Source organism: Diadema antillarum, unplaced genomic scaffold (assembly GCF_040938485.1).
Source record: "Diadema antillarum isolate AM-2024a unplaced genomic scaffold, OU_Dant_1.0 seq00000619_RagTag, whole genome shotgun sequence".
NCBI lineage: Eukaryota > Metazoa > Echinodermata > Echinoidea > Diadematoida > Diadematidae > Diadema > Diadema antillarum.
Window position 1 is genome coordinate 386,990 of NW_027271542.1, and position 23,059 is coordinate 410,048.

The 23,059-nt window shown below is 40.8% G+C and overlaps 1 protein-coding gene across 1 annotated transcript; it reads left to right on the forward strand.

The window, feature by feature from the left end:
* Nucleotides 1–11,704: 11,704 nt before the first annotated feature.
* LOC139736013 (uncharacterized) lies at nucleotides 11,705–17,365 on the forward strand. The gene has a single exon (XM_071646760.1). It carries the CDS (start codon nucleotides 11,705–11,707, stop codon nucleotides 17,363–17,365), a length of 5,661 nt encoding a protein of 1,886 aa, XP_071502861.1.
* The last annotated feature ends 5,694 nt before the right edge of the window (nucleotides 17,366–23,059 follow it).

Consider the following 23,059-nt stretch of genomic DNA (forward strand, 5'->3'; position numbering starts at 1 on the left):
TGAGCGGAGTTGCGTCCCCATTGAGCACAAGTGCTAAACTAAACTGGACCGCTGGTTCGCATTCTCGGTGACAGGGAATCAAAGTTCGTTGGCGTGCGAACGGTCCAGGCAAACACGAAGTGCGGAACGGGCTCCGACTGCAAGGAGAATGAGATGACGTCACCCAATTATTGGCCAATCACTGCCCTTGCAAATGTTGTCCTCTACAAAAACTTCTCGTAAACTATTTCTCCCCCATCCGCGCGCAACATAACATCACGCACTGTTTCTGTCTTGAAGAAAACAAATAAGGAAATGAAACAGAAGGAGAAAGGGAGACTTGAAATAAAGAGTATAAGAAGTCGATAGATGGATGGATTAGATACAGCCATAGACGTGTGCGTGTGTATTGTCTGTGTCTGTAAAGAGAAAAGATCTGCAGTATATGAATATGGCCACCTTGAACTGACTGTTCGCGCTGCTTAACCAAACATCGGCCTGGCGATTTGAAGGTTTTGTTCAGAAGAAATGAACCGCGTTCATCTAAACCGTATGAGGCACGGGTAGAGTGTTTCTGGTCACAACTCGGAGGTCACGGTGTATCTGTCAACTTAGCTTGTCTTGCTGCAATTTGGAACAGCGAAATAAAGTCTCCCTAAATCAGAAAGCGGACAGCGAATTTCCTGGTCCCCCTATGCACTATTTGCGATAGTCTGTGTCTGTAAAGAGAAAAGATCTGCAGTATATGAATATGGCCACCTTGAACTGACTGTTCGCGCTGCTTAACCAAACATCGGCCTGGCGATTTGAAGGTTTTGTTCAGAAGAAATGAACCGCGTTCATCTAAACCGTATGAGGCACGGGTAGAGTGTTTCTGGTCACAACTCGGAGGTCACGGTGTATCTGTCAACTTAGCTTGTCTTGCTGCAATTTGGAACAGCGAAATAAAGTCTCCCTAAATCAGAAAGCGGACAGCGAATTTCCTGGTCCCCCTATGCACTATTTGCGATACGCCATGGTAATACGGCCAGTGTTTGAACGGAGACATCGGCAAAATTACCGACTCATCTTAATACATGTCCGCTGCTATGTCGCACATCGCACATTATGCTAGTAACATGACAATAAATCATCAACCAATCCTCACCCCTGATAATCATCTCTTGCAGTACAATATATTTAGCGGCATGATGTCATTATGTACATGTCTATTTCAAAACTTCGAATTCTTGTTGAATAAAAACAGCTTACAATAATGTTGTAAAGAGAGATTTGTCCTTGAAAGTAAGTCTTGCTGATCATGTTTCGTTCCTCTTACAAAGGACTGAAGACAGAAAATATAATAACTTGATATATGATCCATTTTATCATGCAATTTGTACATACCTTCTGTTCTTTCCTCTGTACCATTTTCATCGAGCTTCTCCCCAAGTTTTGAAAACCCTTGAACATTAACATAATTGTACTTTAACAGGTTCACGTAGTGTACATACATTACAATGGTGTTTCATGAATTTCGTATTCATAGCTTGCACTTGGGTCTCGGCATTTTGCCTCGATTTCATGTTGCTATAGCATTGACATACATTTACTCATCTAAACATTTCACATCAACAGTATCAAAGAAAAAGAGAAAGAGGGGGAAGGTGGGGAGGGGGGGGGGGGGCAACTGTTAAGGAGAATGCCCCGAGGTGGAAAGCAGTCCACAATAGGACAGCAACAAACAGACACGATTCATTCGATGGAACTATTGTAGAGCTGGAGTGGGCTCGACTTCAAATGCCTTTTCATCGGTTCTCACTCGCCGTCTTCCCCCTGAATCGCAGCGGTACGGACTTCCATTGGCGGCGATGTCAATTATCATTTTCCAGCTCATCGCTGATGTACGCAGCCACTCTAGTGCGGAAAGAAAGAACGATATTTGCGGTGTGTAATTGAACCAGGCTCGCTCCATTGTGAGTCGAATATTTGATGTGTTTGAGATATATCATCGATATGATATCAAAACGTGCCTAAATCTCTTGAGATTTTTTTTTCGCAAGGGAAACGTGAAATTCTTCGTGAGATTACACGGTTTTACAGTGATAATGGTGCTGGAATATTATGACACGATTCACATGGTTGATGCTATCTCAAACTAAACTTGCTCTAAACATTACCTACAGCAGTTTCTTTCCTTCTCCTACACATTTTTTGCCCACATGAAATTATCATGATTCTGGAGGATATTACTTTTCACTCTGTTGACCAATTAGACTTGCATTTATGTTGTCAGGAGAAATTCTTTACTCTGCTATGTTTCAACGGGAGGAGGTGTGGTTATAATTACGTCGTATTAATTATGTTTGTACTATTTGATAACTTTGTAAGACCAGGGAGGTGGAAGCTCTTCCACCTCCCTGGTAAGACGTAGCTACGGAGATCTCATACATTCCAAATATAGCCTGGTTGCTTTGGCCGAAAAGGAAATCAATTCATTATTCGACAGCTTTACAGGGTGGTTCTATATATCACCACCATGACTAATAGAGTCGAGATAATACTATGTTTTACTACCATCAAAGAGAGACGTACTGCCGTAAACCTCAAGTCAACTCATTTAACTCTATCAGGCCCGTTGAAAAGATGTTCATCCCTACGTCAATATGATTGAGGATGGGGTGCTTCAGAGGGTTCATTATTCAGAGCCATGGTTTGATTATTCGGAGTTAATTTAAGACCAAAGTGTGGAGTTAAGCATTCGAGACATCTCTTAAAAGTTTTTATTTGGTGGTCTTTGTATATTTGGGCATCTAAACATACACACTAGAATACAGACAGATTATTAGCAGTGGCGAGATTTCCGCCACTGAAAAAAAAAACACACACAAATAAAAACTTTGTGATGTGTTCAGTGGGTTGAGACCGCCTCGACAATGGCGTCAACTGTATGCTGGTTTAGGGCACTCCAACTGGAGACAAGAAAACCACCACCACTTATCGCAAAATATCGGCCTTACTTTGAGGGATTATCTCAGCGCACAGCTTCTGTTGCGTGACCTGTCTCTTGCCGAAAGTGTTAAGTCCAGTTTCTAGACGTAAGATTATCCAGCAAAATTGAGAATTAAAGGGCAAGTGTAGCTTGAGTATTTCTTTTTTTATGTTTTGGTTGTGAAGTATCGTTATCCATTTATCATCATCGAAATATCTGTGATAACTACACTTGGGAACCAGCCGTATAGTTGAAAAAAATTGATCAAGAATCCTTTGGGAAAAAAGAAGAAAAAATATCAACCTTCAAGCAACAAAGGAAAAAATATTCACGCAAATGATGAAAAGCTGGACCAATATTGACAGGCATCTGAGTTTGTTTTTTTTAAATCTTATTTCTTTTGTTTTAGATATGTAGCATTTTAGCTATTGTATCAATAACATAAATGTAGGCTTGTTGTTGGCATGTTGACCTAATTCTGTTGAGTGGTCACCATCGCAGTTATATGTATCGCTTTGTTGCTGTAAACTCTCTCTACTTTGGATCCCGCTATTTTTAAAACAACGACAAGCGATAAAAGTACCAAAGCCCAATGCCTTTTTAGTTATTAAGTGATGTCAACACAAAAACATGTTTGTGTGTAAGTTCTCTGTCTTTCGTCGAATACGTAGGAATTTGAAAGATTTACAGCTATGTCGATTTTAGACGGCCGAAACATTAGAGGATGAAATAGGTTAGGTATGTGACAGACAGATCGAGCAGACTGCTGAGGGGGATTTAGTGCTTGTTGGACACTTCCTACCTCTACCAGCCACGAGGAACTCTCACTTCTGAACTTGTCACGCAACCTTACTCTCTGTCTGTATGTCTCTCTCCCTCCCATCTCTCCCTCTCCCTCACCCTCCCTCTTTCTTTCTCTTCCTCTCCATCTCTCTTTATCCCCTCTCTTTCTTTCTATCTGTATTATTATGCATGTTGTGTATTTGTTTTATTCTATTTTTTGCGCCGGTATCTTTCCGTCTGTTTCCTCGTCTCCCTAGACTCTTCTCTTCTCTCTCCCTCTCTCTCTTCCTTTCTCTCTCTTCATCCATCCATCTATCTATCTATCTATCTATCTATCTATCTATCTGTTTGTCTATCTATCTATTCTCTCTTACAGTTATTTTAATCAAATCTGGGACCAACAGACTGGTAGACAAACAAACCACAAAAAAATTTCACTCTCCGTTTGCCTTAATCACTGTCCTTCAATTCCACGCGTCCATTCTCAATCTTCCTTTCTATTTCTTTGTTGTTGTTGTTGTTGTTGTTGTTGTTGTTGTTGTTGTTGTTGAATATTTTGTTGAAATGCTTATTATTATTTCTATTTTGTCCTTGTTCTTTCCACTTCCAAATGTGCAACTGTACAATGTATGTTATTCTCTTTATTTGTCCCTCTGCGCCTCAAAATAGACCACTAGATCAGTTGCGCTTTATTAGTGCTGTACTTATCATTTTAACAATGATAATAATAATAATGATAATAATAAGAATAATAATGATGATAATAATAGTCATGATAACAACAACAGTAATGATAATGGTAATAAAAATATTATTATCATTAATATTACTATCATTATTATTATTATTATTATTATCACTACTACTACGTACTACACTACTACTATCATTATAATTGTTATCATCATTGTTATTTCCCATCTCTTCGTTATTATGCTTATAATCATGAATATGTATATCAAGTTATTTTCTTTTGCCTTCTCAGGGAGGTGGGAGAGAAAACTTCTCTCACGTCCTGCTTCTCTCTCTTTCTTACACAGTTATATTAATGTAGAACTGTCCTTTTATTTTGATTACTATTTGTCTACCAATTGATTCTTCTGTCAACTTATTTGATTATAAATCTTACTAATCAGCGTATAATGGTATCTCTTCCAGCGTATGACAAACATATTCTAATAATTTCTTTCGGTTTGTATCTTCTTCTTTTTTCACTTTCTACCCCTACTTTGTTTCTCTTCAACTAACCCTTTACCACCAATCATTCACTTTCTTTACATTCTCCTCTCTTTTTTTTCACCACTCTTCATTTACGCGTTCATAATATGATTGTTACTTTACTTATGATTACGTTTCTTCAGAAAATTTTCACTGTATAATATGTATGCTGTCTATTCTCTGACTGTTGCTCCCTACCGTCTTAGTATTCCCTCTACCTTTCTAGAGCAAGAACACTGGTTTGTTTTCTTCATCTGTCATGTCAACTATGAAATATCTTTTTCTTCGAAGACGACTATTGTGACGGTTTACTGACAGCAATTACAATCTTGATCTCTGAAAAACAAGTAAAAACTGGGCTGTCTGAGACAGAGAATGTTTCCTTCCATCTTATACAAAATTAAGATAAGAATTAGTAATTAGCCAAAAGCTTACCTGAACCAGGCATGTCTCAAACAACGGAAGATGCTGGCCCGGAAGAGAGTGGGGTTAGCCGAAATTCTTTTTATGGCTAAAATTGTCTGCTGCAGACGCACTGTTTCTATGGCAACTAGCTTTCGGCAATTATTTTCTCTACGTGTTGATAATTGCCAGAAGTTGAGACAGGAATCTAATTGTATTTAATGACGGGTTTGACTGAACGTAGGTCTAAGCAAACCATTTTACATGGTGGAAATTTAATTACACCTGACCTCACTGAAAAATGACGGTAAACGGTAAACTCGTACATAAAACTAACGGCATTTGTAGAGGATGGCGGAATTGTAATTGACTATAAGGTTTGTAGTTCCGTTTGTGGTAAAAACGCATAAGATTTGAGAAAGGATATTACGTAGACTAGTGAGCATTTTTTTTTTCAATTCAGAGGTCAGTATTCTTTTACATAATATTGTTTCAGTGCTGTCATTGTTGAAATATTTACTATAAAGAATGATTATTCATGTCCAATAAAATGTATTTAATCCAAACCTCAATGACTCTTTAGATTTAAGGGACACAACGTAGCAGCAAATTGGATAATTTCTCGTAAAATTGGGGGGGGGGGTAGAGATTTTGATCAGGATAGGCTTAATAGTTGCACTACATGATATGACAAAAAGTAAAAAGATAAAAGAGAGAGAAAAAGAGAAAGAAGATACGGAAGAGGAGCCAGGAGACAGAATAGAAGAAAACAAACAACACAATAAATGAAACCAGATGAAAAATATGAAGAGGACAAAAAGCAGAAAAGAAGAAGATCGGGGGAAAGAGTAGAATATAAGAACACGAAGGCTGTAAAACCAAACGACAATTCACGATGCATCTGATTGCTCAAAATATCTTTTTAGAGACTGTGTTATGTCACTATTCTAGTCAGCATTTCTTGATACTGTACCTTAGTGACCTGGTTAGGATGACTCTTGAAAGCCATTAAAGTTAAGGCCAAGACCTCCAGTCTTTAGTAATAGAGACGACCGATGATGTAGTGAGGAGCCGGAGCTTTCGAATGATCCCAAAGAGTGTACAACCTCCAGCCATGTGATAAATGACACATACGAAGTGTGAGATCATCTTCCATTACTACATTGAAAGGGAAAGAGAATGCAGGCTTTGATTTCTTTCTTCAGATTTTCTTCGAGTGTCGAAGGTCTCCCTTTGAGACACAATGACTCTTCATTTATCAAACTGATGGCATGATTAATAGGCGTTGATCGAATTTTCTGGCATATGTGCACAATTAAAGCCTGAGTGAAATCAGCTGCAGTAGCTTTTCGTACTTAAAATAATCTATGCCGATGTCTTTCAGCCTTACTTGGTTGGATCAAGGAGAGGGACTCTTCCACCTCCCTGGTTGGACAGGACGTACCGGCATTGACCGTCTTTCAACAGGAGAATCTGCTATACTCATTCTTGAGCTCTTTTATATATTTCCTTCTGTGGAGTGTCATTCCATAAGAAGGGGTCATCCTACGAGCTAGACACCCACGAGTCGTACTGCTCACGAGCTAAACATCTAAATAAGTTCGCGAGTCATACAACCCCCCCCCCCCTATCATACAGCCCAGGAGTTATAGACATCAAGTAAAACAGACTGACGAGCTAGACACAAGGTAAAACAGGCCTACGAGTTAGACTCAGGCTAATAAGACCCACGAGCTCAACACTAGGCAAAAGAGGTCTACGAGTTCGACACTACGTAAATCAAGACCCTTGATGTAATGTTGAGCTCGTGGGCCTTATTTGTCACGTGTCTACCTGGTCGACCGTACACCTCATGGACATATCTTACTTGATGTTAGAGCTCGAAGGCCTTGTTTCCTTGGTGTCTGGCTCGTGGGCTGCATGACTCGTGGGCTGTATGACTCGTGGGCTGTATGACTCGTGGGCTGCATGACTCGTGGGCTGCATGACTCGTGGGCTGCATGACTCGTGGGCTGTATGACTCGTGACGCGCACCCGATAAGAATCAGGAGATGATAGCCTCACCTGTTATGATTGGCACAATTGAATTGACACATTGGATGATGTCAACTTGGATATGTCATGCAATATAACTATGGCGAGTCGCAAAATGTTGGATAGAGAGGTTACCCAAGTTGCGTGTAGTTGTGTTCCTCCTGGTTCCATCACACTTTCTCCTCCGACAATTCTTCTCATGAAATATCTGCAAGCTAAGCCAAACATATTCTACCCAAAAACATAAATCTTACCCTAATCCTAATCCTCACATCAAACTAAACCTAAAACCCTATCGCAACCTTAATCCTAACCCTATAAGTTCTTGGAGAAAATAAAACAGGAACAATTGTGGCAGAAGCAAATGTCGTGTCACCGTTCTTCCTATAAGTTTCATGTAATTGTGAGTGCCTAAATTTGAGTCTCGTTCCATCATACTAACTGCAGCTGTGAAGCAGCACAGACCACTCCATCTTTCCGGAATCGTGACATATAGTATGGCAATTTGATCATTTCATATTACGTTTTGCATGCAAAAGTGGTTAGCTAAAGAATATCATTGGTTGCAACATGAGCGTCAGGTTTTGTTTGCAAGTAATTTCTAAGACGTAAGTGAATGATTGAATTAGATATAGGGCCTATTTTTATAGGAATTTCTAGAACTGTGTTTACTAACGGTGTCACTGCGATAAGACGATGTATAACATTTCCCCATAGATAGTGTGACATTCCTCGTATCAATGGTCGCGAAACTTGTAATTAAAGAAATCCGTGATAAAGAAATAAAACAGGCCAGCCTTAATGATGATGTAGACGTTGGTTTCAATTAGACGCTGCCAGAGGATGTCACAACAATATAGACTGCTTCCTGACAAAATTTAGCATCCTCACGATCAAGACAAGCTCGCGTGACTTAGTGTAAAAAACAAGAGGTATTGGAGAAATAGGACGTCTTAAAACAACGTCAAAATGTGACACGAAGCATAAAGTAACGACCAAAACTTCACAACTAATTAAGCGGGAATACAGCATCGAAGTCCGCTTCTTTGTTAGATTTCAAATTGCTGCTTGATTTTTCACATCACTTCCTGAAATTTAAGCGGGATCAAAATAAGTGGACTGTTTACGATGCGGTCAGTTCTAATTATCGTCTCCTTCAGTACGGCCAGTCCAGCTACCTAAGGGGATATTTCCCCAACTTCGACCTCCTTGCTCTCCGAAACGGTCAAGATGAAGGTGACGTCACAATGGCCAGTGAAATGAGGTCGAGGTGACCCGCTGTAGAGGTATACGTTCTCTGTGTTCATGGCCATGATCAAATTGGACTGGCCGCCAGTTTCCCGAGGTATGGCCCGGAGATCGATATGCAAACGATACACTAAACCTCTGAAATACCGCAAGATGTAACAACGACAAAGTAACTGTCCGGTCAACTCACGAAACGACCATAAGCCGTTGCGTGTTCTATTAACGATTAAAATTCCAAACATTCTGACGTCATTTTTTCCACAACACTTCCTGTCATAAGTCTGCAGTTGTCGGTCACGTTCTCACTTGAAGGAGTAGAGTGGTATGTTGGCTTACTGTTATTTTGCCCTCACTCAAGGTTGGAAAATACGGCGCGCCCATCAGCGTTTTGATGAATGAATTCTTCACGAACCATACGTCCCATCAAACTCGTGGGAGACAGAAGATGGTATGCAGTAAGAACGTAACTTCCTTTTGTTGTTGTTATCAATGCGGAAATATACATGCTATGAAAACAAAATAGCACACACACACACACACACACACACACACACTCCTCTGCTGGAAAGAACACAGTGTCCACAGTGTGAACACAATATGAACACATTAATTGTAAACACACTGTGAAATCCCTTCACAATGTTAAATTCGAGTGTTTTAACAGTACAAACAAATTGTGTATAATCAATTCACAGTGTGACACAGAACATTACCATGTGAACACTGTGAAAACCAAACCACAGTGTGAAATCCTCTCCACACTGTTATTAGATTCGAGCGTTTTCACAAAGTCGACTATGTGACCACAATGTGAACACACTGTGGGACACTGTGGTTTTTTTTTCAGTTGGGTACACACACGCACACACACACACACACACACACAAACAAACAAACAGTCTCGTTGTAGCTGAAAGGTCAATCAAATTTTCTGGGTATTATCATCAACTGTACCCGTTCCGCGTTAGGGTACCTCGAAAAGTAGATCATTCAGTCAGGTTCCGAAGAATCGATGTTATTACCAACGTTCTTTTTACCAATCATTTCACGCTCTGCATTGTCCTTGATAGCGTCATTAGATTTCGTAAACTAACCACCTTTTCATACATGTTACACGTCTGGGCAAACTTTGGAAGGTACATGATTAAACAATAAAGAAAATGGGAGCGAAAAACGTTCCTTAAATGTTATGTATTTCGACACGTTAAAATCCAGGATTACAGGGGGAAAGAACACTGTGTCCCGCAGTGTGGTTCCCAATGTAAAATATAGTGTGAACACATCGTGAGCAAAGTGTGAAATCTCTTCACATTGTTAGATTCAAACGTCTTAACACTGTGAACACATTAATCATCAGTTTACTGTATGAAACAGAACATTACTGTGTGAGCTCTCTGTGAAAAGCCACACCACATTCATGACATTATGAAATCATCTTCACACTGTTGAATTCAAGCGTTTTCACGTAGCTGACAATATGAACACATTGTGTACACACTGTGTTCTTTCCAGCAGGAATGATGTATGAAAAAGTCAGAATGAATTCCCCACGATAGCAAAATCCTTGACAGAGGGGTAATACTTTCCTGATTCTAACAGGTGCCTAGGCCTTCGTTCCAGTGGTCATGGTCCAGCAAGTTTACAGTACACGACTTGCACTTATGGGTGACGAAATATGGGCATTTCGACCCCCCTTTCAGAAAAAAAAAAGTTGCAGTTACGACGGTTATCGCAATACATGCTACCGAGTCTTGCCAATGTTAAGGCAAGCAAAAAAAAAAATGTATCTCAACAAAACGCTATGGGATTAATGTTTCAAAGTGTTATCATTCTAACAATTTGATCGACATCAAAATAGTCATATAATAAATTCAAATCATAGTTGTTAATTTTGATAATTCCTTCTCTGTTGAATTGCAATCGCCTTTTGCGATGTATAATTAACAAAGGTTTTAATATGCAGGAGATATTTGGTGAGGATTCGATGTTATCTAGCTCTTAAAGTGAAATGGCTCTTCGTGATCAAGTTTACAATAGTCATCAGCGGTTCGGCACTGCAAGTTAAGGTCTATCATCTAATTATAAAGGCCTATCATCTAAGGCATATCCCCTCAAGCCCATCACCATTTTAAATTGTGTCACAGGCATCATGGAAGGAGTTGTGACTTCATGGCGTATTTTTTAGTTTCCTCGTCAAGATTTTCGATCAATAACTGAAGTGTGATGAAAGTATCATAGTTTAAAGTTGGATTGGCTCATATGAATTATTTTATGCAAAATTGTTTGAGGATATTAAAATTGGCAACATTTAGAATTAATTAGATCAGTAAATTGGTTGCAAATTGGCAACTGTTTCGAATGAAAATTGTGATCAAAATATATATGTTTTATTTTGCTTAAATGAAATATGGTGAAAGTACACCTGAAATTGTTCCCACCCAGCCTGTTGCCAATTTGACCCTTGTACAGAGTGACATATTTTATGTAGTAGCACATTCTTAGACAATGCACCTGACATAGCACCATGCATGTGTAGGCACAGCTAAATGTACAGCTGCTACACACACACATGCACACACGGTAGAAGCCAGGATGGACTGGACCACATGTAGGTTGTAGTGAGCAACATGGATCCTCTTTCTGCTGGAATACTGAAGAATTGGATCCAAAGTACCTTGCAAAAGGCAGGCAAAGAGTTTTCAAGGAATTATGCACCGAATTATGCAAGAAATCATGAATGGAACTAAGAATGGAGTTACACATATGGAAATAATTATGGAATCAAGTGAAACGAAAATGCGAAACTTCGAATAAAGCATAATTCCCGTAGAAACCTTTGTTGGTGTTTTTGTACTGTCGACCACTACAGCCACAGTGAAAACTCTTTGCGAAAACTCTTGGCTGAAAACTATGAACGACAACACCTTCAGTAAAAAACTTTCGCAGCTCGTGCTATGAAATTGCCCTATGATTGAAAAATGAGATCACTACCAGTACGATGAAGGTTGCTTCTGATTAGGAAACTGTTTCATTTACGTGTGACTCTTCCACCATTAAGAGAACTTCATCATGTCGGAAGGAGATGGTAGCAGACGGGATAGAAGACCCACAGAGAAGGGTTTACAACACCAAACAGACGTCACCATGAAGACATGGAAAGATGCCGTTCGACTTTGGAGGAGAAGGGCAAATAAACATAGACAACTTATGGTTGAAGATGACGTCAAAGTCGAGGTGATCAAAGAATCCCGCAACCTAGTGCAAGAGGCTATGGATAAGGCCATTTCCGCGCAAGAACAGCTCACATCTTTAGCTCCTTCAGCAAATACAGATGATGATATTGAAGAGAAGCTGGAAGAGATGGAAGAGGAGCACACATCTTTAATGAGAGAGACCTTGAAGATCATCTTACAGTTGAGAGGAGGAACTCTGTCTTCAAAACCAGGTTCCCGTTCATCGAAAAGAAGAGTTCAGGACTGGATCAACAGTCAAGAATCGTTCTCTTCAAAGGCTAGTTCAGTTGACAAAGAAGTCAGCCCTCCCCCAGTCGAATCAGCGATTAAGATGGAGGACCATACCTCTCCTGTGGAAGGTGCCCCCAAGAACGATGATGTTAAATCTTCACCACAAGAAAAGCAGCCAGCAGACCAGCACAGTACTCACGATGTTCTCGCTAACAGTTTGAAGGAACTGCTCTGCTTTAACAGACTGCCCCTTCCCGAGCCTGGCATATTCGCAGGTAACCCGCTGGACTATACATTATGGAGGAGAAGTTATGATGCCTTGATTGAGCATCGAGGAATTCCCCCTGGAGAGAGGTTTTACTTCCTGTTAAAGTATCTCACTGGTGAGCCGAGATCTTTGGTGCAAGGTTACTCAATGATCGGAGATGCTGCTGGATACAATGAGGCTAAGAGGGCACTGGAACAGAGATACGGAGATCATTTTGTGGTATCCAATGCCTATCGTGACAAGCTTGACTCCTGGCCGAAGATAGGAGCGAGAGATGCAACCGGACTGAGGAGACTTGGAGACTTTTTGAAGCAGTGTGACACAGCTTCTAAGTATGTTCCTCATCTAAGTCATCTCGATGATGAAAGAGAAAACCGGAAGCTTTTGATGAAACTCCCAGATTGGCTGGTCGTGAAATGGAGCAGGAAAGTCGTTGAATGGAGGCAACAGTGGGGAACATTCCCACCCTTCACTGTATTCACTAGCTTCATCGATGAAGAGGCTGTCATCGCTTGTGACCCTGTTACTTCTCTTCAGTCACTGCAGACACCAAAAGATAGGAGGAAATCAGCTGTTTCTGGCTTTCAGCAGACAGGAACCCAGCATCGGAATCAGAGAGATGGATCTGCAGCGAAAGGGCCACCTTCATGCATCTTCTGCAAGGGTCAGCACCACCTAGCCGAATGTTCTTCCTTCAGTGCAGAGACGATGCAGAAGAAAAGACAGGTCGTCAGGGAGAATGGACTCTGTTTCGGCTGCCTTAAGAGGGGACACCTATCAAAGGAATGCAGGAAGAGACAGACCTGCTCGTCTTGTAAAGGAAAGCATCCTACAGTTCTGCATGATGAAGAGTGGAAGCAACGGCAACAGGATGCCAAGAAAGAAAGGGATGTCAAGGAAATGCTGGAATCAAAATCCTCAATGATAGTTCCTGTGTGGCTTTCGCATGAATCATGCCATGAGGACAGATTAGTCTACGCTATGCTGGATACTCAATCAGATACATCATTCATCCTCACAGAAACGAAGGAGGCAATGAGAATTAAAGGAGTTGAGGTGAACCTGTTACTTTCTACGATGACCAAGGCGAATGAGAGAATAGCAAGTGAAAAGGTGACTGGTCTTAAAGTGAAAGCTTTCAACAACTCCAAGAAGATAATCAACCTCCCTCCTACTTACACGAGAGATATTATGCCAGCAGATAGACATCATATCCCCACCCCTGACATGGCGAGATCCTACCAACATTTGTCCAGGATTGCAAACATGATAGCTCCTCTTCAAGATGTTGAAATTGGGCTCCTGATAGGCTACGACTGTGCTAAAGCTCTTGCTCCACGTGCTGTCATCCAGTCTCCTGATGATAGAGGTCCATACGCAGTCCAGACAGACCTTGGCTGGACCATTGTTGGCACAGTGAACGAAGAGTATGCTGACAGTCACGACGATCCAATTGGTGTGAGCCATCGTACAGCAGTGCGAGTTGTGCCTGAAGAGGTTCAGCTACAAGGATGTCGATCAGAAGTGATCTTCGTGCGTCCAACGACAATGAAGGAAGAAATAGCTCCCCTTCATGTCATCCAACTTCTAGAAGCCGACTTCACACCAGATAGGAAACAAAAACCCTATTCACAGAATGACGTGAAGTTCATTAGGATGATGGAGAAGGAGATCCACATCACACAGAGTGGGCATTATGAAATGCCACTGCCCTTCAAAGAAGAAAAGACGCCTTTACTGCCTAACAATAGATCAGTGGCCTTCAAGCGTCTGAACCACCTGAAGAGGAAGTTTGAAAATGATGCCATCTACTACGAGCAGTACGTCCTGCAAATGAATAACCTCATTCAGAAGGGATATGCTGAAAGGGTGATGGAACCAGGCGAATCAGGCAAACGATGGTACATTCCTCATCATGGGGTGCAGGAGCCGAAAAAACTTAGAGTGGTTTTCGACTGCAGCTCACAATTCAAGGGAGAGTGCTTGAATTCCCACCTTCTGACGGGTCCTGATCTGACCAATGCTCTAGCCGGAGTTCTTTGTAGGTTCAGGAAGGAGAATGTCACTTTTATGTGTGACATAAAAGAAATGTTCCACCAGTTTCATGTCAACGAGGAGCACCGTGACTACTTGCGCTTCCTGTGGTGGCCAAATGGAGACTACCATCAAGAGCCTGTTGACTATCACATGAATGTGCATCTGTTTGGGGCTGCCTCTTCCCCTGGATGTTCGAACTATGGCCTGAAACAGATAGCTACAGACAAGGCAGATGAGATAGGTCATGATGCGGCCAGGTTCATCCATCGGGACTTCTATGTTGATGATGGGTTGAAAGCAGTAGCTACAGAGGAAGAGGCCATTGAACTGATTTCAAAAACCAAGAAAATGTGTGAACATGGAGGACTACATGTTCACAAAGTCGTCTCTAACTCTAGGAAGGTACTAGAATCAGTTCCAGTAGATGACAGAGCTAAAGAAGTTAAAGAATTGAACCTTCTACATGACCATCTGCCTATCGAGAAAGCACTCGGGGTTCAATGGTGTGTTGAGTCAGACAAGTTCCGCTTCAGGATGACCTTCCAAGACAAGCCACTGACCAGGAGAGGTGCTCTGTCGACCGTTATGTCAGTGTTTGACCCCCTTGGGCTGTTAGCTCCCCTCCTGTTGCCTGGGAAGCTAATACTGCAAGAGCTGTGCAGGAGTTCCGCTGCATGGGATGATCCACTACCAGACATACTGCAATCCAAGTGGGACAAGTGGAAAGCTGACATTCTCCAACTTGACAGGCTGTCCATCGACAGGTGTTATAAACCCAAAGGCTTTGGAGAAATCAAGAATGCAGAGTTACACCATTTCTGTGATGCCAGCAACTTGGGTTATGGCCACTGTACGTACCTGAGACTGAAAAACGAGAATGGAGAGGTGCGCTGTACACTGGTGATAGGCAAAGCCAGAGTTGCCCCAATCAAGACTGTCACCGTACCAAGGTTGGAACTCACTGCAGCAACCCTATCCGTGAGAATGAGCTCATTTCTTCGTACTGAACTAGATCTCAACATTGACAGAGAGATCTTTTGGACTGACAGTCGAGTAGTCCTAGGCTACATCAAGAACGAGACAAGACGATTTCATGTGTTCGTCGCGAACAGAGTGTGCCAGATCAGAGACGAATCTTCATCTTCCCAATGGAGGCACATTGGCACAAAAACAAATCCAGCCGACGGTGCTTCAAGGGGACTGACGATCGATCAAATTGAAGCATCAAAGTGGTTCACTGGTCCAGACTTCCTTTGGGAAAAGGAAATCCCAGACGAGACGAAAGAGGAAGCTGTCCTTCTTCCTAAAGATCCTGAAGTGAAGTGTGAGACCCATGCCTCTTTGCAGAAAGTAAACGGTCTGGAGCTTGAAAGATTTGATCATCTATCCAGCTGGTATCGAGCAAAAAGAGCTGTGGCGAACTGTCTTCGTCTCAGATCGCACCTACGGAAACGTTGCCAAGCACGACGGGACGAAAGAGATGGAAAATGGGATTCCAAGAAGGTTGTAATGGAACCGCTGTGTACCGAACTACTGCTTCAAGCGGAAAAAGAAATCATAAAGCTGATTCAAAGAGAGACCCTTGGTGAAATGAAAGCAGTAGAGGGTAATGAACGTCACAGCAAAAGAGAAAAAAGACGTCATTGCAAGGCCGCTAACCGTCTGCATCATCTTGACCCCTTCATAGATGATGATGGCATCCTACGAGTGGGAGGACGTCTGAGAAGGTCGGACATCTCATTCGAAAGCAAGCATCCTGCCATCTTACCTCAGACACATCTCACCAAGTTAATCGTATCTCAGTGTCATGCCGATGTTGCTCACGGAGGAAGGGGTATGACAATCAACCATCTCAGAACGAAGGGATTTTGGATCTTGGGTTGCAGCAACTTCGTCGCAAAGTTCATCTTCCAATGTGTGACATGTCGTAGACTCAGACAACCACCGCAACTACAGAAAATGGCGGACTTGCCCAAAGACCGTCTTACCCCTGCCCCACCATTCACGTATGCCGGAGTTGATTGCTTTGGGCCGTGGTTGATCAAGGAAGGCAGAAAGGAACTAAAGCGCTACGGACTGATCTTCACGTGTATGGCATCCAGAGCCGTGCACATCGAAGTTCTGAATGCTCTCACCACGGATGCCTTCATCAACGCTCTGAGGCGGTTTATCTCTGTGAGAGGCCCTGTAAAGCAACTGAGGTGTGACAGGGGAACCAACTTTGTAGGTGCCGAGGCAGAATTCAAGCGGTGTGCTGAATCCAGTGAGGGTCAAGTAAAGGACCTTCTTCTCAAGGAAGGATGCGACTTCATTGCCTTCAAATTCAATGTACCTGCTTCAAGCCACATGGGCGGAGTGTGGGAACGGCAAATACGTTCCATACGTCAAGTCCTAGATGTCCTGCTCCATCAGGCGGGTCAGCAACTAGACGACGAGTCCCTGAGGACCTTGATGTGTGAGGCAGCAGCCATCGTGAACAGTCGCCCGTTAACCACTGAATTTCTGAATGAACCTACTCATCCAACTCCACTGACTCCTAATCATCTGTTGACTCAAAAGACGAAGATCATCCTTCCACCTCCGGGAAGCTTCTGCCGTGAGGACGTCTATGCGCGGAAACGCTGGCGAAGAGTCCAGCACTTAGCTAATGAATTCTGGAGTCGCTGGAGGAAAGAGTTCCTCAATCTGCTGCAGGCGCGGCAGAAATGGACCAAGCCACATCGCAACATGGAAGTAGGAGACGTAGTGATTATCAAGGATGATAACTCTCCGAGAAATTCATGGCCTCTTGGAAGAATTGTTGAGGTATATGAATCGAAGGATGACTTGGTTCGTAAGGTGAAACTTGCAGTAGGGGACACGAAATTAGACAATAAGGGAAAACGAAAGGGCCCAGTGACTTACCTTGATCGCCCCATTCACAAGCTGGTTCTCCTCGTTTCTAATGTAGACCAGGAATAATTCCCAGCCAAAGAGCCAACAGGACTGAAATTTAAGACTATTTGAAATAGACTGAGCCTCAAATGGACAAATTTCAGACATTTGTGATGATTGGAACTCCAATTCACCATCAGGAACTTAATTTGGTGAAAAATCCAACTTACAGACTGAACTCAAGAATACCAATAAGTATTTAATACATTCCATTGTTGTGGTGAAGTCAAAAGACAATGGATGCTCATTGGAAGAATATAAAGTGTGTGAACTTCCCATTTAAATGCTTCCTTTTTGTGTTTAGGGTCTGAATTCAAGACTATACCATTTTTGTGTACTACAATGAGACTAAATATAAAAGATTATATATCAATTGGTCAAGAATATCTCATGTGTTCTACATGTACCTTGTTCATGTTATAAAGGTTACCACGAAATTGCATTTATGTTGTACTCTCAAAAGGGTATGAAATTGAGACGATAATTAGTAAGATATGACAGGTAAACATTGCACGATTTAATTTTGAGCAGAATAACACGTAAATTTGAGAGTCATAAGGAAAGGGTTGATGAGATGTAAATTCCCCCTCTTTGTGTGTATTGAGTATGCATGCAATTTAAGCCAAAGGTACAGTTTTATTTAAAACAATTGGAAATATGCATACTTATGAATGTGTGTACTTGCAGTTTCATCATTTAAGAAATATGAGTCATGAAACTACTCAATTTTCTAAGTGGCAGAAATGGTTTTTCAATTATAGTGAATTCGAGTTGAATTCAGTCAGTTTAATAGGAGTGCATTGAATGTTCGCATGTGTTTATCTACAAGTACTAGTATTACATGCATTCAATGATATGTCACAAGATTGCTCAATTTGGCAATTCTATGAAATCGTGTCATGTTAAAGATAATCAGGAGTATCTGCAGTTTGATTTCATTTTTGAATGAATGTGTTAAGGGTAAATTAATTCTTAATTTAAAGGAGCCATGTGATGAAAGTATCATAGTTTAAAGTTGGATTGGCTCATATGAATTATTTTATGCAAAATTGTTTGAGGATATTAAAATTGGCAACATTTAGAATTAATTAGATCAGTAAATTGGTTGCAAATTGGCAACTGTTTCGAATGAAAATTGTGATCAAAATATATATGTTTTATTTTGCTTAAATGAAATATGGTGAAAGTACACCTGAAATTGTTCCCACCCAGCCTGTTGCCAATTTGACCCTTGTACAGAGTGACATATTTTATGTAGTAGCACATTCTTAGACAATGCACCTGACATAGCACCATGCATGTGTAGGCACAGCTAAATGTACAGCTGCTACACACACACATGCACACACGGTAGAAGCCAGGATGGACTGGACCACATGTAGGTTGTAGTGAGCAACATGGATCCTCTTTCTGCTGGAATACTGAAGAATTGGATCCAAAGTACCTTGCAAAAGGCAGGCAAAGAGTTTTCAAGGAATTATGCACCGAATTATGCAAGAAATCATGAATGGAACTAAGAATGGAGTTACACATATGGAAATAATTATGGAATCAAGTGAAACGAAAATGCGAAACTTCGAATAAAGCATAATTCCCGTAGAAACCTTTGTTGGTGTTTTTGTACTGTCGACCACTACAGCCACATGAAGATACGATCGATCCAGTTCACCTTCATAAACATAAGGATTGAGAGAATGTAGCAATATTAGTAGAACACATCATTGAAAGTTTGAGGAAAATCGGACAATCCGTTCAAAAGTTATGAATTTTTGAAGTTTTTGTGCAGTAACCGCTGGATGAGAAGACTACTGCAGTGTGTGAATAACTTAGATGTCACATGCGTACAACAATATAAGGAAAATATAAAGAGAATTTCACAAAATTTCATCTTATGAAAAAAGTTCACATTCCCCCGACTCGTTACCGACAAATGTTATGGGTAATATCATTCCTCCTGACTTTAGAAAGAGCCAAGTCAAGTGCTCTTTTATTATGTGAAAAAAGTGAAAATATGTTGAATTTTCTTTATATTTTCTTTATACTGTTGTACGCATATGACTCACAAGCTGTAGTAGTCTCCTCATCCAGCGGTTCCAACACAAAAATTTTAAAAATTCATAACTTTTGCATCGATTGTCCAATTTTCCTCAAACTTTCACTGATGTGTTCTACTAACATTGTTGCATTCTCTCAATCCTTATGTTTATGAAGGTGAACTTGTCCTTTAAGTCTACGTTTGAATATTGGACAGAAAAGGGAATCGAAAGAAAAATAGAGAGGAAGTTATTGAAACAGCAAACCGACAGTTTGAGGATATTTTAGGAGGAGCTGACTCAAGACACGTCTCCCCAAGGGGGAGAAGGGCCAGAGGGGGAGGGGAAGGGGTGGGGGTGGGGGTAGGGGTCAGATCTTTAACGGAATTAGAGCGTGCAGTGAAAAGTGGATCGGCAGCCTGGCTTTTAATTTCTCGCTTGCAATCAACACCATTTCTTCGGCATTGACCCTGGACTTCGCTGTAGTCATATTTGAGAGTTACTTTCCGTCAATTCATTGTCTTGTTTTATAAATTGATGATAAAATACTTACACGTTCACATTCTTCCTGCGACAACACTGAGACTTTGTGCCATGATCCTACATATCGTTTGCTTTTAGCCACATTTGAACTGAGAACCACCTCAGAATCAATGAAAAAGAAGAGATTATGCATTTCAAAGTAACAGACTGTATTCACCTTTCAATAACTTGTACAGGTCATTATGTTCTCCATCTGAAGGATGTAAGCCTCACGTGTAAATAACCATGCATGCCTGGATTTGAGATCTTATCTTTCTTTTTTTCCGATAGGAAATTGCTAAGATCTCAAAAAAGCCTGGGTGGGAGGTTACTACAGGCATCTATCAGGTTCGAGACTGCCCCTCGGCAAGAGCTACTATTTGTGGCAGATTACCTTCATTTTTTTCCCCATCACTTCTCTCCTCCGAAGTACACGTGTACACATTGTTCTTCACCGTGTTGTGAGATTATAATCTATTTCCAACCATATCCGATTTGTAAACAATGTACTTGATCACATGACTTTTGGAAAGCTGGGCAAAGCATGCTGGGAAGAGAATTGGGAGATGCGTAACTAAGATTCCACCCCACTGAGAATAATGCCGTTCGCTTGATTTTTTTTTTATAGGGAGGGGTGAAGCATTTAAAACATTCAGAATCGACAGGACGAAATCTGACAGAGGCAACCTGAAACTTTTTTTTTTCATATTTTCTGACGTATTTCTTATTACGTCCTCAATGAAAAGGTTCTGAATCAACATACGCATTAACGACGAACGTGGTTTAATATTGCAATATGCCCTTTAATAGTAAGGAGTATAGTACGTGTAATGTTTACGTAACGATATGTTGATAAAGAATCAAAATGCTCAAGTGCGGCATTGTTATTATAAGAAGTGATGAAGTCAGAATATTCACTTCGTGTATTTTCTACAAATCGATTTCCTTGTGGGTTTTTTTTTTTTTTGTTATTAATTTAGGCATGAACATGGCTGATTTCCAGGCAAGTACAACATGATAGAAAGGACAGTCCCGATGGCATCATTCATGTTTGGAGGCTCTCATCATTTTCACAGATCGGTCATTGACCTTTCGCACTACATTCTTTTCAAAGGATTTCCTATCCACTCGACGTTCCTCACATGGGATGTCCTGTATTCAAAACTGTGAACTTAGAAATGAGAAGAGAACATGAAACAATCCCATAACGCCTAAAAGTCTCAAGTGTTATATTCCACCTCTTCTCCCCACGGTCCCCCCCCCCCCTTCTCTCTCTGTGTGTGACTTAGAGTTTTGCAGGATTAGCTGATTTCTTGTCGATTGTTCAGTTAGCTTGGGAATACAGGGGAAGGAGTGTGCCGTGTATGCGTTGCCTGCCCAATTTACGCCTCATTTCTGGCGCCAAAAATAGCACGAGTGAGTGTCATTTTTAGCGACGCGAAGGCAATCGAAAGGGCGCTGGTAGGTTAGAATGAAGTCTGAAAATCAGAATCAGAATCAGAAAATCAAGAGAACTCGAGAGGGAGAATGAACGCAATGAAACTTTACAAATTACCACACGGTCTTTTCTATAGCGTAATTGCAAATCAGTGTGCTATCGAAATTCAATTCGATTAGCATAAACCAAAGGAAGTGCTCAGAAGAAATTCGCTGTTCTTGCTTTTACGATGAATGTCTTATTTTAAACACAGAATACCAAGTCATTAAGATTGAAGCATTCTGAATTTCTGGTTTCTGAAATAACAATATTTCTTTTACTCATTTCGAGCTTTGATACTAACATTATATAACATTATTCAGCAGGAAATTTCACATGAGTACAATACAAAGCTGATCAGGTAACGTTGATTCTTTCTTTGGTTCCTTGCCCCCTATCCTACCTCATCTTTAATTTGACTTCAGTGAATTAAAAAAGACAAAACTCAGACCGATACTGTCATGACTGAGTTCATCAGAATAAGTAACAACCAAAAGGCGATGACATTCTAAAGTTTACATACTTTCTGAAAACTAATTCATTAGTCGCCACTTCCCCTTGCTAAATGGGCTATGCCTTAATCATCTTAAAACCCATTATACAAAAACATTTTTGCCAATTATGATTCTGTAACATAAGCCCCTTTTATCCTCAATCTTATCATCAATCGGTTTTCACAGCACAATGGTTGTAACGATTAAAATATTTTCCCCATCTTAATCAAATTTAGCTCAAAGAAATTTAGTGGGGATTTCTGTGCATGTAAGCCTTATCATTTACATATTTTGAAATATCTGTCTGATTCCCTTTGACTTTTTGCTTCTGATATATTTATCTGACATTTTTCAAATAGCATTCATAGACTTGCTGTCGAAGAGTCAAATCAAATGCTTTAAATCGTCATATATAATCGCTTCCCTTGGTTGATAGCTACACACACTACTCGCCATGTTGCGGTAGATGTTCCCTTCACAGATGAGAAGATGGGATATAATAATAATATGTGGGTTATATTTGGTGGGGGGGGTAGAGAGGGAGGGGTAGAGGCGAGTTATTACATAGATATAGAGAAATTGGAAATTGAAATGTTCTTGACACATATTTTTCTCTCTTTGGTCCAGTTTTGCTTGACCTGAGGCCTGCTCTGATTGCTTTTATTCCAACTTCCGACTTCTGAAGGCTATGTACCGTCAACACGTCGCAGCCCTGTCACATCGTCATAATACTCTATCGCAGCAGGTGTATAGAACAACCACGAGACGCATCGTTCATCATTTCCCTTTCATCTTCTCTTTAAGTTTTTATCCTTTTTTTTCTGTGTTTCGAGGGAACTTGAGATAACTGTACTTTTGTGGGGTTTTTCCTTGTCAAGAATAACCAATGGATTCGCGCGAATGTCATATCCGTGATTGTGTACATTGAATTATGCTGTTTGCATTTTTGAATACAGTCATCTAGAAATGTTTTCATATTAAATGTATGGGGCTCATTCATCATTACGGTATAGAATGCATTCAGTAATTGACGAGCTTGCTTCCAAAAGGCGCTAAATTCATTGGAAGATGATGGATTTAGCGCCTTTTCGAAGCAAACTCTTCAGTTATATTGAGTTTATTTGCAATGTGATGGACTATGAATGTCTTGATACCACGTTTCCACGTTTTATATTTTGACGACTTTATACTTAAA

Excerpts from the sequence above, each read along its gene's own strand:
- LOC139736013 (XM_071646760.1), top strand. The coding sequence starts at position 11,705 with ATGTCGGAAGGAGATGGTAGCAGACGGGATAGAAGACCCACAGAGAAG.